Source organism: Teleopsis dalmanni, chromosome 1, assembly GCF_002237135.1.
Source record: "Teleopsis dalmanni isolate 2A chromosome 1, ASM223713v2, whole genome shotgun sequence".
Classification (NCBI taxonomy): domain Eukaryota; kingdom Metazoa; phylum Arthropoda; class Insecta; order Diptera; family Diopsidae; genus Teleopsis; species Teleopsis dalmanni.
The window spans coordinates 159947926-159965957 of NC_051846.1; the positions used below are offsets into that span (position 1 = coordinate 159947926).

General features: G+C 26.7%; 2 protein-coding genes across 2 annotated transcripts; both read left to right on the top strand.

Moving 5' to 3' along the window:
- The first annotated feature begins 590 nt into the window (after positions 1–590).
- On the top strand, positions 591–2936 carry LOC119666573 (UDP-glucosyltransferase 2-like). Its single transcript, XM_038075855.1, has 2 exons — positions 591–721; positions 2441–2936. The coding sequence occupies exons 1-2, from the start codon at positions 591–593 to the stop codon at positions 2934–2936; spliced, it is 627 nt and encodes a 208-aa protein (XP_037931783.1).
- Positions 2937–12582: 9646 nt separating this feature from the next.
- On the top strand, positions 12583–15921 carry LOC119666574 (UDP-glycosyltransferase UGT5-like). The gene is made up of 2 exons (XM_038075856.1): positions 12583–13259; positions 15015–15921. The coding sequence occupies exons 1-2, from the start codon at positions 12583–12585 to the stop codon at positions 15919–15921; spliced, it is 1584 nt and encodes a 527-aa protein (XP_037931784.1).
- Positions 15922–18032: the final 2111 nt, after the last annotated feature.

Genomic DNA, 18032 nt, shown 5'->3' on the forward strand with positions numbered 1-18032 from the left:
AGCGTTGTCCTGATGTAAAACATTTTCTTTCCTATTCCTATATAACCGTAGTAAAGCATAGTAGATGACTTTCTGCCAGTTCTACCAAATACACAACAAAACTTTCAAGGTCGTCAAACCTGGCTTGATCACCATTATAGCCGGCTAATCGTGATTCAACCACGACCGTTTTCGATTGACGTTGTCGTAAGTGATTACCAGTCACTTTTCTTCACTACTCACCAACCTTCAGACATTTTCGACAATTGGCCTTCCAGTGCATGGTGCATCTTTGAAATCGAAATAACCGGAACAGCATCGACGAAAAGAAAATTGTGCCTGATTGACTGTTATAGAATCAGGACTGTTACACTATTCATATTTTCTGCCGCTAGGCTTGTGTTTTCGCCTTTATTAAAGAAAAACTGTAAAATATGGCATATTTTCTGTTTGCTAGTGTCTATCTTTGACGCGCGCAAAATAAATCCAACAATCCCATTTTGTGGAATTTAAGAAATAAAGGGAAACAGTTTGATATATATTTTATCACTATTATATATTTAACAAGTATTAAGTTTATTATTTATTCATTTAATAATAAAAATATTAACATGACAGTGGGTGCTCCGGCTGAAAGTGACAAAAATGAGGAAGTACCACATCAAAGACAAGAATCAATTTTTCATAAAGGCTTTTTACTTTTGACCATACCAACGCTTGTAACCAAACTTTGGGTTACAACGTTAGCAAAAATGACAAGTGATGTAAATGGTTCGCTATTAATAAGTCACAATCAAGATGCTTTAATTACTTTGGCCATATAAGCCCATATCTATTTGATATTCAAATATTGATATTTTTAAATAAAAGTGTAACGATTGGGCTGTACAATAAAATGAAGAAAGAGAGAGAGAGGGAGAGACAGAGAGAAAGAGAGAGAAAGAGAGAGAGGGAGAGAGAGAGAGCGAGAGACACCAAAAGACAAATTTATGAAAGTTTTTGAAGAATTTATGAAAGTTTTAGTTAGGTCCTTTTATTTCATAATTTAAAATAATTATTTCACGTTATGAAGTCACACATTTTACATGAGAATTTAGATTTTTTTAAAACAATATTGTTTTAATTGATGTAAAAAGCATATATTGATGTTATTATGAAACGTTTCATAATTTTGCGTGTCATCCTTATGTTGGGGATAAGGTTAGAGACTAATCTGTATTGCTCCAAATTTAGTATTCAGTATATATATAAAATTACTTTGCTTTATATGCAAAGAAAAATAATTGTTTACTGATTATAGTGAGTTTTGACGTTTAATATTACTGTAAACGATTTTGGTATAAAAATTTACAACATAGACATATACTAGACATATGCAAGGTAAATATCAACAGAGCGATAACATCAATAGACACGATCATTAGTTTTTATAATCAGTCGCCATTATTAAGAATGCCAATACTTTTTACCATTTCGAAAGCACCATGTTTACCGATGGCTGTGTTATTGATAATAAAGAAAGCAAAATAGAAATATCACTCATCACCTTCATATACTTGCATAATAAGTGGAATACAGACAGTCAAAAATAAAAATTCATATTTATAACACCGGCAGAAAATCAATCATCTATAGAAACGAAGCTGATTTATTCAAATATCAAATGTTAAATATTTTGATATATGACGTGGTTTAATAATATATTTAAAATATGATACCACGAACCATATTAAACCGGAGAGTTAATAACAGATTATAAGCAAAGAAACATTTATGTTAAAAGATTAATAATGAACTAGTTGGAGCACATCTTAAGGAAGCCTTATAAAGTAAGCTAGCGGCGCAGCGGTTTTGCGTATGAATCATATATAGTGAAAGTGGAAAAATTTAAACTACGACTCTCAAGATTAAATAGAGAGTAACAGCAATTTTATGTTAATGTTACTGGTGGAATATGGCTGCATATATTTATAATTCAAAACTGAATGGATGAATAATAAGCGTTTGAGTTCATACCCAATATCACCAATTATATTAAAAATCTGGATTATCCTTAAGCATTCATTAATCATTTTTACCTTTATCATTATTGCTAAGGGTTTCGCACGTAAGAATATATTTTATACCCAGCAAACAGAATAATAATCACAATTAGTTAGAATAAAAAAAAGATTGTGTTAGTAATGCTTATCAATACGTGAGACCACTTTCATACATTATTAAACCAATATGACAAAGCGAAAATTTCAAAGAAGGTAAAGTAACTTTGAAAAAAACTTATCAGTACACGCGTTCTCGATGTTTGATAACAAGTTTACGCTTAGCTACTGTAGCCTAATATACTATATATTTACAATAATTGCTTTATGTTCAATAATATTTGCTTTAAATTTAAGAATAAAAATATAATACTAATGCTGTTATTATGATATTCAATAACTTTGTAATATTTTAATTTCAGAACGTATTTTCCAGCTGATCAGTATCCTTCTTTGGATGAAGTCAAAAAAAATATTTCACTCGTGTTCACTAATCATCATTTCAGTCAAGGACCTATTAGACCAAATGTACCTGCCATGGTTGAAATTGGTGGTATACAAATTAAAGAAAAACCTGATCCATTACCTGAAGATATAAAACAACATCTTGATAGTGCTAAAAATGGAGCAATATTTTTCAGTTTAGGATCAACTGTTAAAAGTTCACATGTACCAAAAGAAAAAACAAAAATGTGGTTTGATGTATTATCAAAATTACCATATAAAATACTATGGAAATGGGAAGAAGCGGATGCTTCGGGTTTCGCAGACAATATTGTTTACAGAAGTTTCACATCCATAGTTTATCATGGTGTACCAATGGTGTGTATACCACTTTCCGGCGATCAGCCAGATAATGCTCTTAATGTTATAAGCGAAGGATATGGTGTTTTATTAGACTATATTATGTTAGTCTGAATGCAGACGACTTTAAAGATGCCATTATTGAAGTTTTAGATAATCCAAAATATACCAACACTATAAAGCAGTTCTCAGATTTGTACAGAGATAGACCCATGTCCGCACGTCAAGTTGCAGTATTTTAGGTTGAGTATGTACTACGTCATAATAAAGCTGAACATATGCAATCTCCAGCAGTATTCTTGAATAACTGGCAGTTATTATCATTGGATGTTATAGGATTTTTATTGGTTGTTTTGTTTGTAGTAATTTTAATTTTTGTTAAACTATGTAAATTAATTTGTTGCCGTCATATAGGAAAAGTGTTGGGAAGTCTATATATATATATATATATATAAATATTTTTTTTTTAATTATGTCGATATTAATTTGGAATTAAATTGATTTTATTGGTCAAAATTTAATTATAGATATTACAGCTTCTTTAGAATTGAAATCGAAATGAAACTTATAAATTTATAAGTTATGAATATGTAGAATAAATTTGTTCTCTTTGAATTCGTTTGCTTAATTAAATCATTTATTAAGAGAAATAAAAAAATTTGAATACAAATGAGTATATATATTAATATATTTATGAAAATATTTATAATTATTAAAACCAAATTAAGTTATATGCCATTTATTGAGTATCGTATAAATAGCAAATACTGGTATGAAATCGATATCTGAATACTAAACATGTACTCATATCTATTAGTTTATACTGTGAATATATATAATATTGTTTACGTATTATATTATATATATATATATGTAACTAAATTAAAAAAAATTTTTTTTTTAAATATTTGTTGCTATTTACACTACAATGAGAGATATATACAGAAGCAAAGTGTATTGTCAAGTGAATGTTAAAAACGTTGTGTACATTATTTATTATAAGATAAAAATAATAATTAATCACTACTCTCTCTGGTTTGAATACGAGTACTGTTTTGAAAATACTTTCTTCTCTCTGTTATTGTTTGGAGTCAAAATAATAAATCTACAAGTACGTATATACTCGTAATAAAAACACTATAGATAATTTTTGCTCTCCCAATATTGCCTAAATTGTGGTAGGTTATGAAATGATAAATATTGTATATGAAATAATAAAAAATCTTATCTCGTTTATATTTGTTTCCAAAGGCTGCGGTCAAAAGATTGCTAAATAGCGTGACTTGCTCAAAATTAATATCAACATTTTTTAATTTGCTGCTATAAACTAATTTTTCTGAACTTTTTCTAACTATCGACCTTTACCGCTTGTTGGCAGTTGTTAAAGTGATTTAATTGATCCATTTTTCGTATATGGTATATGATATAATATGTATATATATATGGTAAATTGAAATACATATATATGGTGAAATAAATAAGTGTAAATTTTGTCTAACATGTTCCGCTTAACATTCAACATAGTATATCTCCATTGGTAATAACAGCGTGGAATTGCGAAATATTTTAATACAAAAAGTTTTTTTTAATTAAACAACTTTTGTACAAAAACATCTAGATATTTTGACTATTCTAGATGTTAATACTAATAGAATATTAATCAATAAAATATTATTATCATTGCGTTGCGCTTAAGATCTTCTCAAATTCTTTTTTTCACGATGTAGCAATTTTACTATACGTAATGTATATGAATTTAACTTTATAGTCAAAAATTGAATTTTTCACTAAAGAAACTTAATTGATGGGTTTGAACAGATATAACTACAAATTTGTGTGAACAATTTCTCAGACATTTACTAGAGTTATTCATATATAGCTTGGTAAATCTTTAACTGAAAAATATGTAAAATTATAAAATGATAAAACTCTGAAAGTCTTTTTTAATTGTTATTTGGTTAAGTTATAAAACTAAATTTCCAAAGCAGCAGACTTTTCTTTCCTTCGTTATCTTTAACAGAAGTCCATAAAAAAGGTGAAAAAGTGAAATTAAAAAACTTGATTTATAAAGCCATTAATCCTACTGATATGTCTTTATTAATTATTTCTCAAACGTTTCAATCGAATTACTTTAGAAGTTATTGCATAACAAAAATAAAAATCAGCTGATGTTTTATTGAATATCGAAAATTATATCGATAATCGCCAATACTATAATTTGTTTGATCGATAAATCGATGACGTTTTAATTTCATGAAAATAAATATACTTTAAACTTGATTATCTTTACTGAGATATAGAGTTACAGAGCGCGACTCCTACGGAGAAGCGAAATTGAAAATGAAATAATTTAAAAGACATATTTCTTAATATTGGAATAATTAGTAAATTAGTGTTTACTTTTAATAGTAATATTATTGTTATTAAAGACGTTTTGTAAAAAAATAGAAAAAAATATTTGTCTGATCTTATTTTAATTTAAATAAATTACAAATTTTAAATTGAAAATAAAAAATGAAACCTTGCAGTCCGAACAAATAATATACGGACTAAAAACTTATTAAAAAATTTTGAATATTTCCTAAGACCACTGCTGATGAGTACTTGACAATACTCGAAACAGCTTTGTATGGTCAGCCAAATTACAATAAATTAATTAAAATTTTTTGCTGTTATCTTTTCCTTCCTATTCGAACGCTTCTATCTTTTAAATGATTTCTTTTTGTAATAAGACGCGTCACTTTCGGCAAAAATAGACTAACATTAAAAAATGATCAGTATTTCTTTTAGTTCACAAAATGTCTTTAAATATAGTAAATTGTTTTTATTTAGATTAATTAAGATTGTGGTTGATACTTTTTGTAAATTAATTTTTAAGTAAAATTCCAATTCAATTATTTCTAGTCTTAAGTCTCCCCACCGTGTTATATACGCCTGATTTCCTTAATTAAACATTAAAGTGGCGATTTTTCAGTTGACAATATTCTTCTGGAACATAGTGTTTTAAGGAACATAGTCTTTGTGATTTAAGAACTTATATGATATTACATCATATTTGTACGCTTATATATATATCACACATAACTGCAATAAGGATACTTAATAATTGAATACCTCTCAAAAGTATCAGTTTTTAAAATAATTAAGTAATTTTGCAAGAAAATCATAAAGATTTCACAAAGAGTATCAATTATATTTAATTCTCAAAAAAAGACATATGATGTCTTATTGAAATGAATAGGCGCTATTTTCTGGAAGCGTACAAGATATATTTTATATTACGAATCTGCGATTTTTCTTTAAATAAATGAAAATATACAAATCAATAAGCAAAAACGATCCTGTACCATTCGTACATCAATGTATTTTTTGAAAGATATTTATTAATTTAAATCCTTTCTTTTTATTATTATTAATTCAATTTAAATTATAATGAAACTTAATACATTACGTTCTTATTCACATATGATTGCAAAAAAGAATTGCATCATAAATTTGTTTTGTATTTTTGAAGATTATATGGAAGAAGAAAGTTGCAATCAAATCTACATCGGTACAATGAAACGGACATTAGGAACCAGGATTAATGAAAAATGATGTCAAAGTCGAAACTATAAACTAGAGCACTAGCACAATGCATTATGAGCAATATACATACTCTAGACTTTAACAATGTCCATGTAATAGATAAAGTAAGGGTATTTAGCAAAAGATTAACACTGGAGAAAGACTAACACTTTACAATCATAATAATGTTATAGATAAATTTAGCATGTTCAAAAGATATGTGGTACTTCTGTATTACCACTTTATTATCAATTAAGACACTTTTAAATATCTGTTGTAAATATTTTTCACTATATTCAAATTTGAAAATTTCAAAATATTTTCCCAGTTTTATTAAAGTCTATTGTTACTGACATACATTTAAAAAAATGTCACTTTTTCGTTATCTCGACTTTATTTTTAGCTAAAAATTCATCTTACGCATAGTTGCATATGAAATGTCTCTTAATTTCATCCTTCATTTCAACGAAATTAAGGCTATTTTACTTAATTTCGTTCTAACCTTAAAACTGAATTTTGTATTGAAAAAACAACTTAATTTCGCTGAAACGAAGATGTAATTAAGATTTGTGCGAAATTAAGGTGTGTATGAACAAGTATAAGATAATTGTAATTATTTAGTTAATATATATAATATTTATAGTTCTATTATGTGTATATAACACAATCTATAAAAATTCAATGTTATGTATTATATTAATGAATTGGTTTTATTTTGTAATAGGAAATATTCATTCAATATATATTATTTATTACAGAAATTTGTAAATTAACAAAAATCAATTTAAAATTATTTAAGTAAATAGTTGATTGCTTACACTTATCGTTGAATATTTTCTCTCTCTTTGTGAATATTTTGCATTATATTGTCTTATTAAAAATTATTGCTTATATATCGATAATATACGTGTATAATACTATACTAGATATAGTTAAAAACTCATATGCCCTGAATAAGATAACAAAAAAAAAAACGTCGAAACATCGGCATTACTAAATAACAAATATTCTTCACTAAAGCCCATTCCAAATTTATAAGTTTGATATTTTAATTTAAAATATTAAAACATTTAAAAATATAATTGATGGTTAATAATTAAACCTCTTCAGATAATTTTGGTTGCTTTAAATATTTCACAACATGATTCCAAAATTACTTAATAAATAAATGTATACGTATTTCATATTTTAAAGCTTAACATCATAATGATATAGATAATTAGTTATTTGTGTATTTACACAAATTACTAAATGTGTTATACATTTTATGTGATATGTAAAATATGCAAATTATAGCTTAATTTATTATATATTGTTTCATCAATTAAATTAATTTATATGGAAAAAATCATGCAACCATTAATACGTTGTTATCTCTGATTACGTTATTGTATTTAGATTATAGTGTAGTGATGTTTTATTAATAATATAAAGTAGTACTTAAGTACATGTGCGAAGCTAAGGAGAGGCGATAATGAAACAAAAGCCTGTTCTAAATGAATAACCATTATTTTGATAAAAACGCTGGATCTATGAACATATGGTCCCATTTGTATTTGGAGCTGTATTTGTAGTTTAGAGCTACATTTTTGTAATTTAGCTCTAAAATAGAGCTATATTAGAGCTATATTTTATATTTTTATAATTATTGATAATTATTGCTAATAATTATTAATTATAATTATAATTATTGCTTTGAGTGTAGAAATATTCTATAAAGTAGCCTAATGAATGAAAATCTATTGAGGGCATAGATAGTGGTGTTTGTGCTATATATGTAGCCTTTTTCAAAATATTGAAATTAGTTTCGTTGTCTCTTAATAAACTTCTTCCATATATTGTATATTATATTTTATTTTCTTTAAAATTGAAAATTGTAATTCTTTCTTATTGTTTACGGTATCAATAAATGGGTCTGTATTTTTAAATATTTATTTCATTTTACTTTTTTTTTATTTTATATATATATTTTATATATTGAAACATAATTGATGGTAAATAATAAAGGTCGTGTGCGAGTTCGAGTAAATTGAGGTAAAGTAAATTGAAATTTTCTAGGGATTTTTTGGACTGCACTTATGTAAATATTTATTTATTTATTTAATGCACATATTTATTATTTTTGGTTAAAAGTTTTCAAATTTATTTATTTATTTATTAAACAACTTATAAAATTTTTATAATAGAACATCTAATTGATATAATTTTTATCTAATTAACCGTACTCGAAATTTTGGTAAATACCAACATTCGCTACCATACTGACATAATTACTATTTCCATCAATTTATCAACAATTTACTCCAACTCGCACACCGCCTAAACCTATTGGGTTTCTATAAATACAAGACTATGTGCTTTCAAAATGATCCCTCTAAGCAGAAATTTATAATTTGTATTCAAATTGTTAAAGTATACTATCAAATATTAGTTTTTATTTATTTTTCATATTTTTATATTTTTTTATTACCTCTCCGGTTCTTTGAATGAAATAAAACCTATAAAGATACAGCAATTTTGCGAAATAATTTCAATTTGGAGTTTAGCAGCATAATTTGAAATTCCTTGCAGTTACGTCGTTAAACTTCAGCAATTGAATTCAATATTATCTACAACTTTCCGATTTAAGAGTGTGTTTATTATTATTAAGCCATATTCCATCAGGAATATAGACTATTTACATAGAATCACCAGGTATTTCTGTTTAATGCTAAATATCTTAATTCATTAAATGATTTGTTAGTTTCATGCCGGATGGTTCTTCTCCAAGTGATCTGAGGCCTGCCGGGTCTTCGATCGCATGCAAGTTCCATTGTAGAACAGCATGACAGACCTTTTCGTAGGGATTTTTTAATGTGTGCCCAAGCCAGTTATATTTTCATCGTTTTATTTGCATGTTGATGTTTTCTTGGTTTGTGAGTTGCAGCAGCGTTTCATTGTCCATTGAATTTGGGGGCACCAAATTCTTAATATATTTCGCAAATACAGCACATGCGTTATATACATTGATCTTGCTCTTTGGACATAATTCGCTTGACCTCCAGATGTTACGGAGACTTGCAAATGCAGATCTTTCCTTGCTAATTCTGCTTCATACTTCAATGACTGCGCCTCCCGTTGAATTTATTATGCTTTCAAGGTAGTAGAAATTTTCAACGGTTTCTATGTTGGTATTACTGATTGTAAAAGTGGGAGTTTGATTTCACTTAATCGTGCATGCCTTTGTTTTGCTTATGTTCATCCACATGCCCCACTAGTGTGGCTGTAGTTGAAAGGGGATCAATTTTTGTCTGCATATGCTCTTTATTTGAAGAGGGTAAAACTATGTTGTCCGCATAGTCGAGGTCTTCGAGGTGTTGGTTGACCCTTCATATTTGAGTAAATATGAGTTACAAAACAAATATTGCAATATTAACAAACTAATACATTTTCGATAGTGAATTCATTCTAATTATATGTACACTTGCATAACTCAGCTTAAATAAGTTTTTTACTGAACTTGTGAAATTGTACTTTACTTAAATACAATATAATAGGCAGAAGATGAATCACATCTACATCTATATACATATATGTTTGAATAACACAAGTTTTCTTTATTCCGTATTCACATTAATGAAATATTCACAATTTATTCCCCATAGAAATTTAAACAAAAATTGTAATTCATTACTTTGAGGCAAACTATTATGTTTTCATTAAAATTAAACAATGCGTTGTAGCTTTATAGTTCGGTGGCTGTATTCGTGATTACTAACAAATGAAACGTGTTCCTCCCCAAGGAACAACTTTGAGTACAAATTTCATTCTGTTCAGGATATTCTGTTAAAAAATTTGAGTTTGTTGTTTTTACTCGGGAATTTCGAGATATAAAGAATATTATTGTCACGTAGGATAAGGTTTTAATGGCGTTTGTGGCAGTTCGTTTAATTAATTACTTATTTCTGCTCCTGAGTTTTGTAGTTCAGCACTAAGGAATGTTTTGAAACAGAAATAATAAAACTATAGGTTTACGCTATGTTTAGGTATATACATATGAATATACCCTGTTATCCTTTACACTATTGTGAATAAAGAATATGTTAAGTTTGTAACCAAATTTAAGAAGTGATGAAAGTGAACTCTGAGGTGGTAAACATACTTACTAAGCATAATAATATAAATTAACGATGTACGTTTGTCTGTAGATGTAGAAAGTAATCTCAAATCTTTCCAAAATAACTCTAATATATTTTTACAATTTAAAGATGGCTTCCAGAAGAAACATATTTAATTAATAAACTTATTTGAAAATTTGTTTGACTGTTTACCGATAAAGATAAAAGATAAAGTTTTTAGACAAATTTTTTTAATGGAATAGATATAGTTTTAATTTTTTAATAATTGAATAATTTCAATTTCTGAAAAGTGAATGAATCTCTAAGGACTTGCCTCTACAGATAACTGGTCAGCAACGTAATATGTTCAAATTTTAAAATGCTTTGGTGTTTATATATAGATTGGCAAACTTGTTCGGTAAAGTCATAAATTCAACTTTTCTAGTTAGTTATTCAATTTTTTCTAGTTAAAGTTATAAAACCTCAATTAAAAATTTTGTATAAAAGTATTCTGTAACATTACCGAATACTTACAATTGATCAGGTTGTAATTTCACAAAAAAAATATATATAAAATTTATTGACAATATTCAGTTACCAACTACGTATCAATATTGCAGTAAACTATCAATTTGCAATATATTGAACCCATAGTACAGATCAGTTTCAATTCTATTGGATAATGTATAAGTAAATAACAAGTATGTTACACCGTAACAAGTTTCTGAAACTTAAGTAGAATCCTTTACTAAAGGTGAAGTATTAATTTTCTTTACCATAAAGGATCTTTCACATTTGTTTTTTACCTTTGGACACAAAACACAATATAGAAATGATTGCGCTTACAATTGCCACTGCTCATGCTCTTTCCAATGACGATTTTGAAACAGTCAGAGCCACACAGGGATTAACACTATAGAACCTTACATGCAATTATAGCATTAACCGTATATGTACAATATTATCTAAAATGTTATTTTTTGGAGAAGACGTTGTCTTTGGAAACCATATTTATATATTGAAACAATTTAATGTATGTAATTGCCAGAAAGACTAAACGATTATATGTTGTAAAATGTATAAAAGATATAAAGAAATCTTGAATATTAACCAATAGAAAGTTTGTTATATGTTTGTCTTTGGATGAAATCTTAAAGAGGCGGATATTAATGTATCATATTATAAATTTTGTAAAGACGGATACACTATTTACCAGGATTAGTGAAAAAGATGAGTAGTTGACTTCCTTTTAAGTTGTGTAAAAGAAAAAGTAATAGAACATGGTTTTCTCAATTAAGACAGTTTGGATTCACTCTTAATTTTCTGCACCATATGTAGAGTTTGATTTTATGACCAAGTGCTGTAATGTATTTCCGTTTGATGAGTTTTAATTAAATAACTTGTGTAGATTTATGACATGTTATTTATGGTCTCTAGACATGTTTTGGAAACTAATTTGTATTATTAGAAATAATATTGACACTATTCAAAAAACAAAAAAATGGTGGACACATTATTGAAAAATGATTATGATCTATATAAAAACTTTCAGTGTGGTAGCTCTACACCTTACGAACTGTATTAAATTAAAATGATTCACTATGCAATAATAATATAAATTAAGAATTGTATTTCTTATGATAAGAAATCCATTATGAATAGAAAGGTTGAAATATATTATTAAATAAAAAGTAGATTTATTCAGAGATTGTATTGAAAGCCTATGAGGAACTATATTTAAAATTTGCCATTACCACATTTCAGATAAGAAAAAAATTTGATTTGATTAAATATAATTTTGTGGCAATTTGTTTTAAAACAAATGTATAATAATTTTTTTTAAATATACACAAATATTTTATTTATAACTATATATTTATAACATAAACTATTGTTCCGTACAATTACACCGTAGAGAATACTATGAAACATAACTCCCTGCTTTACTTTATCAGTTCACATTAGCTCAGCGCTAAGCATAAGAGATGTACGTGAATTCGTTTAGTATTAGTTCGGTTTATGTTCAATCATATTTCGTATAAAAATTTCAGTATTGTTTATACTCCGCTATTGACTAGTTCAATTTATAGTTCGAAATGTTTAATCGATCATTATTAGTTTCGTTGGTTTTTACACTAATTCTTATTGTCTCATTACCAAATGAGACCAATTCTGCAAATATACTTGGATTTTTTCCAAGTCCCTCAAAGTCACACATTCTAATACACAGTGCTATAGCTGATGCTTTGGGACATGCTGGACATAATGTCACTGTACTATCTACTGTGCCTAATATAAATAAAAATGGCAAATACAATTTTATTTACATTAATGCATCAAATTTTGCTGATAAGTTTGCTAAAGAAATGATAAACAATCCACAACCGGTCTATAAACGTATGAGTCAATTGGTATCTAATGTGATAGGAATGGCAAATGAGACTATGGGACATCCAACAATGCAACAATTCTTAAAAAATCATAAAAAATCATCATTTGATCTTATATTGTATGGCTATTTTATGAATGAATTCCATTTTGGATTAAGTGCATATTTCGATTGTCCAACAGTGGTTTCTTTTGTGGTACAACCTATGTTGGCTATAAACAGTTTGGTTGGAAACCCAGAACAAATTTCGTATGTGCCGACCGTTCTTAGTGGATTAAAACAACCGTTGACTTTCTTTGGGCGAGTGCAAAACTTTTTAGCTTCATTAGTAGAGAGTTTAGTACTAAAGTATTTACTCAATCACGGAAACAATAAATATTACAGGTAAAAAATTCTAAATTATCATGTTACATCTAATTATACATGTAAGACTATAATAATGTACTTATAAATGTGTATAAAATTTGAAATTTCTAAATCTATATATATTATATTAATCTCACTATTATTTAATCAATAAAATATTTATCAATAGGAAAAGTAGTTATCAGTCTGCAAAATACTTGTTCATTTGATAATCGTGTGTTTTAGTGTTTGTTTTGATAAGATAATTTTTAATGGATAATATTGGTCTAATAATCCATACATTAGTAAGTGAATAACGGGCCTCTGAAATCGTGGAAAATATGTGCCATTTTTTTAAACATCTGGATTTTGCTATCAATTTTGGTAGCAATTCTTATGCTTATAATTTTGTTGTTGATTATTCTGGTAAGATAATGCTAACAAACAAATCAGAGTTTAAAAATATGTGCGTATATAGGTATATGTATATGTTGCGCTGGCATTACTTGTCAATATGTGCTATAATTCGCAACAGGTTAAGATACGCGGAAAATAATTTATACTTGGTCATTTACATATTGTCCATTAGTTTAAAGATCTTCTTCAAACTTAATTTAAAATGATAAAGACATTATAGGGCAATTCACGATCTTGATGTTTTGTTGCAAATGCGTTTTTGCAATATTGAACTATGTGAGCACACTTTCAAAGAAGTGCTATTGCAAATGCTTTTTAACAGCTGTTTTTGTTATTGGTTTTCATTTGATTGTTATACTTATTTAGATTGTTAATTGAACCATTCTAACACTACAATGCAAAAACAGCTGCTTCTCCAAAAACTATCAAAGAAGTGCTACCCATAATAGACTCTTGTGAAATTAATGCAATCGCAAATGCAATACGCTTTTGGTATTGCAAGTGCAAGGGTGTTGCAAATGCGTTTTCAATGCTTTTTGTTTTTGTAACAGATATTTATTTCGCATTCATAACGATGCACTAAAATCGTGAATTGCTTTTGTATGAACAGTTGGAGATCTTAAAAAGTTTAAAACCTACATTAATAGAAAGTATAACTGCGTCCATAACCCCAAAATCACTTTGGGTAAAAAATTAAACTACTACTTTTCGAAACCTCTCTAAAAAAATTAAATGTAATAAAATAAATTAATAATCCAAAGAATTATTTGGGTAAAAGTATGTATGTATGTATTTATAATAAAGTGACGAATATAATTGTCCTTATAAACGCTCCTTTATTGTCTGAAATAGATAATTGTCTATACCTGTACACTTATCCATAAATTATCAATAAAAGACAATTGAAATGCTATCTTGATTAGAAAAAATCCCGATTTGCAGGATGTTAGAAATTTTATATATATTAACATAGTATTCACATCTAATAATGATTCACTGGATGTTTCGAAAATATGTATTGTTTGTAAACTTCAATAGAAGTTTTTCGAGGTAGATGGAAAAGATTGAAGACTTAACTTTAATAAAAACATACAAATCGAAAAAATATTAAAACATTGATTTTATGATTATTACCCAAATCGACATTTGTCAACAAGTTGTTCTTTTTTTATAAAACTCAGTATTCTGATCCGAATGGCTGCAATACGTAAAAGTACCCTGTAAATGATCTGGTAAAATGGTCTGTCAACAAGATTAATTATAAAACAATTATTTAAAAATATTTTAGATTAACAAAATATTTTCTATATTATGCTAAAGTCTCATTAGACTCTTCAATTTTATTTAATTATAATTATAATTTAATTTTAATTTTAGAACGTATTTTCCAGCTGATGAGTATCCCTCTTTGGATGAAATCAAAAAAAATATATCACTCGTATTCACTAATCATCATTTCAGTCAAGGACCTATTAGACCAAATGTACCTGCCATGGTTGAAATTGGTGGCATACAAATCAAAGAAAAACCTGATCCATTACCTGAAGATATAAAACAACATCTTGATAGTGCTAAAAACGGAGCAATATTTTTCAGTTTAGGTTCAAATGTTAAGGGTTCATTTTTACCAAAAGAAAAAGCAAAACTGTTGTTCGATGTATTATCGAAATTACCATATAAGGTACTCTGGAAATGGGAAGAAGCTGATGCTCCGGGTTTCGCAGATAATATTGTTTACAGAAGTTGGTTACCTCAAGATGATATTTTAGCACATCCAAATGTGAAACTTTTTATAACACATGCCGGACAAGGTAGTGTTGTCGAATCACAATTCCACGGTGTACCAATGGTGTGTATACCACTTTTCGGTGATCAACCAGCGAATGCTTTAAATGTTATACGCGCAGGATATGGTCTTTCATTAGACTATATTAATCTGAATGCAGAGGACTTTAAAAATACCATTATTGAAGTTCTAGATAATCCAAAATATACCAACACTATAAAGCAGTTCTCAGTTTTATACAGAGATAGACCTATGTCTGCACGTCAAGTTGCTGTATTTTGGGTTGAGTATATATTACGTCACAAGGGAGCTAAACATATGCAATCTCCAGCAGTATTTTTGAATAGTTGGCAGTTATTATCATTGGACGTTATAGGATTTTTATTGGCTGTTTTGTTTGTAGTAATTTTAATTTTTATTAAATTATGTAAGTTAATTTGTTGCCGTCGTAAAGGAAAATGTGTTGGAAAGTCTATTAAAACAAAGAAAAGTAATTAGTTGTGCTTAATGTAATATTTCAAATTAGGACAAGTGTTTATAAATAAGATATTAAAAACTAATTTACTGTTTCATTTCATTTATTTTATTAGTCTTTTATACATTTAATGCTTCTTATCCCTATTTTAAAATAAGTTATACTTTTTCAGCTATAATTAGAAGATCTTTAATGGATATTCAAATAAGGCTAAATATATTTTTTAGTATATCTTTTAAGTTGTTGCATATTTTTTCATATGAAATTTTTATCAAACGTTATATATATGATATATAAGTTTTGTCATATTGGCACTTATTGAGCAATGGTTTCCTTTTGATTTCTAAAACCTTCATTCGAAGAATTCAAAACCTTATTTATGTTTTCTTTATATGTATATGTATGGTATATGAATATCGAATAGTACAGCGATCGCTTTTCTTAAATATTCAATCTACAGAGTAATGAGATAAACTGAATTGAAGATCAGTTTTTACAGTTTATTGCAGTTGCTGATCGTGTGTAATTTTGTTAAGAGGTAATATTTAATAACATTTTTTTTATACATTTAGAATATATGTAAAATTGCTCAATGAAAATATATATTTAATGTTTATAAGAGTTATATAAATATTTGTAAAAAGTAGATTTATAATATATATATATATATTTATTTATATATATAAATATATATAATAATATATATATATATTATATTTATATATATTATTATATACATATGTATAATATTTATATTTTTCTTCTCGTTTTGTTGATATTATTTTAGAATTAAATTAATAACTTTAAAAATTTAATTATAAATTTTACAGCTTTTTATGAATTGAAATCAAAATGAAATTTATAAATTTATGTTATGAATATGTAGAATAAATTTGTTCTCTTTGAATGAGTTTGCTTAATTAAATCATTTATTAAGAAAAATAAAAAAATTTATGACGAATTTGAATACGAATGAATATGAACATAAAAAATATAAAATATTTTTATAAATATTAAAACCAAATTAAGTTTATTGAATATCGTATAAATCGCAAATACTGGTATGAAAACGATATCTGAATACTAAACATGTACTCAAATCTATTTGTTTATATTGTGAATATATATTATATTGTTTACGTATTATATTATATATATATATATGTAACCGAATTAAAAAAAATTTTTTTTTAAATATTTGTTGCTAATTACACTACAATGAGAGATATATACAGAAGTAAAAAATATTATCAAGTGAGTGTTAAAAAAGTTATGTATGTTATTTCTTATGAGATAAAAATAATTATTTATTTCTTCTCTTTCGTTTGAATATGAGTACTGTTTTCATAATATTTTTCTCTTTTTATTATTCTTTATAGTCGAAATAATAAATTTATGAGCATAATAAAAAAATTATAGATTATTTTTACTCTCTCAATAGTGCCTAAATTGTGGTAGGTTATGAATGAAATGATAAGTATTGTATATGAAATAATAAAAAATCTTATCTCGTTTACAATACTTGTTCCCATAAAATTATTAAATACTGTAACTTACATTCAAATTAATATCAATTTGTTTTATAATACTGTAATAAAATAATTGTTTTAAACTTTTTCTAACTGCCTTGACTGCTTGCTGGCAGTTGTTAAAGTGATTTGATTGATCCATTTTTTGTATATGATGTAGTTGAGATATATATGTATACGCTTAACTAAATTTAAATCTATTAAATGCAAATTTTTTCTAACATGTACCAATTAACATTCAATATTATAATAAAATATGTACTTTTCAACAAAAGCAGATTAGAAAACAAACTGTTATTTAAGAGACATGATTTGAAAATAGTACGAGCTGCAAGCACCACCAGCACAAATTCTTCATCTTTGAATTAAACAAATGTAAACACTGCGTTGAGGGCACAGAGGAATTGAACGTTATTATGTTATTAACAACTGCTAAGATCTATCCTGGGATAGACAATATATAAATGGTTATATGGTAATTTTTAACAAAATGGTAATTCTATTAAAAAATAACACATTTATGATATTTAACAAAAGTTTTATACTTGATTGCCGATATAATTTTAAAAAGTTTAAATGGATTGTTTTGCGAGAAAGAGCAAATA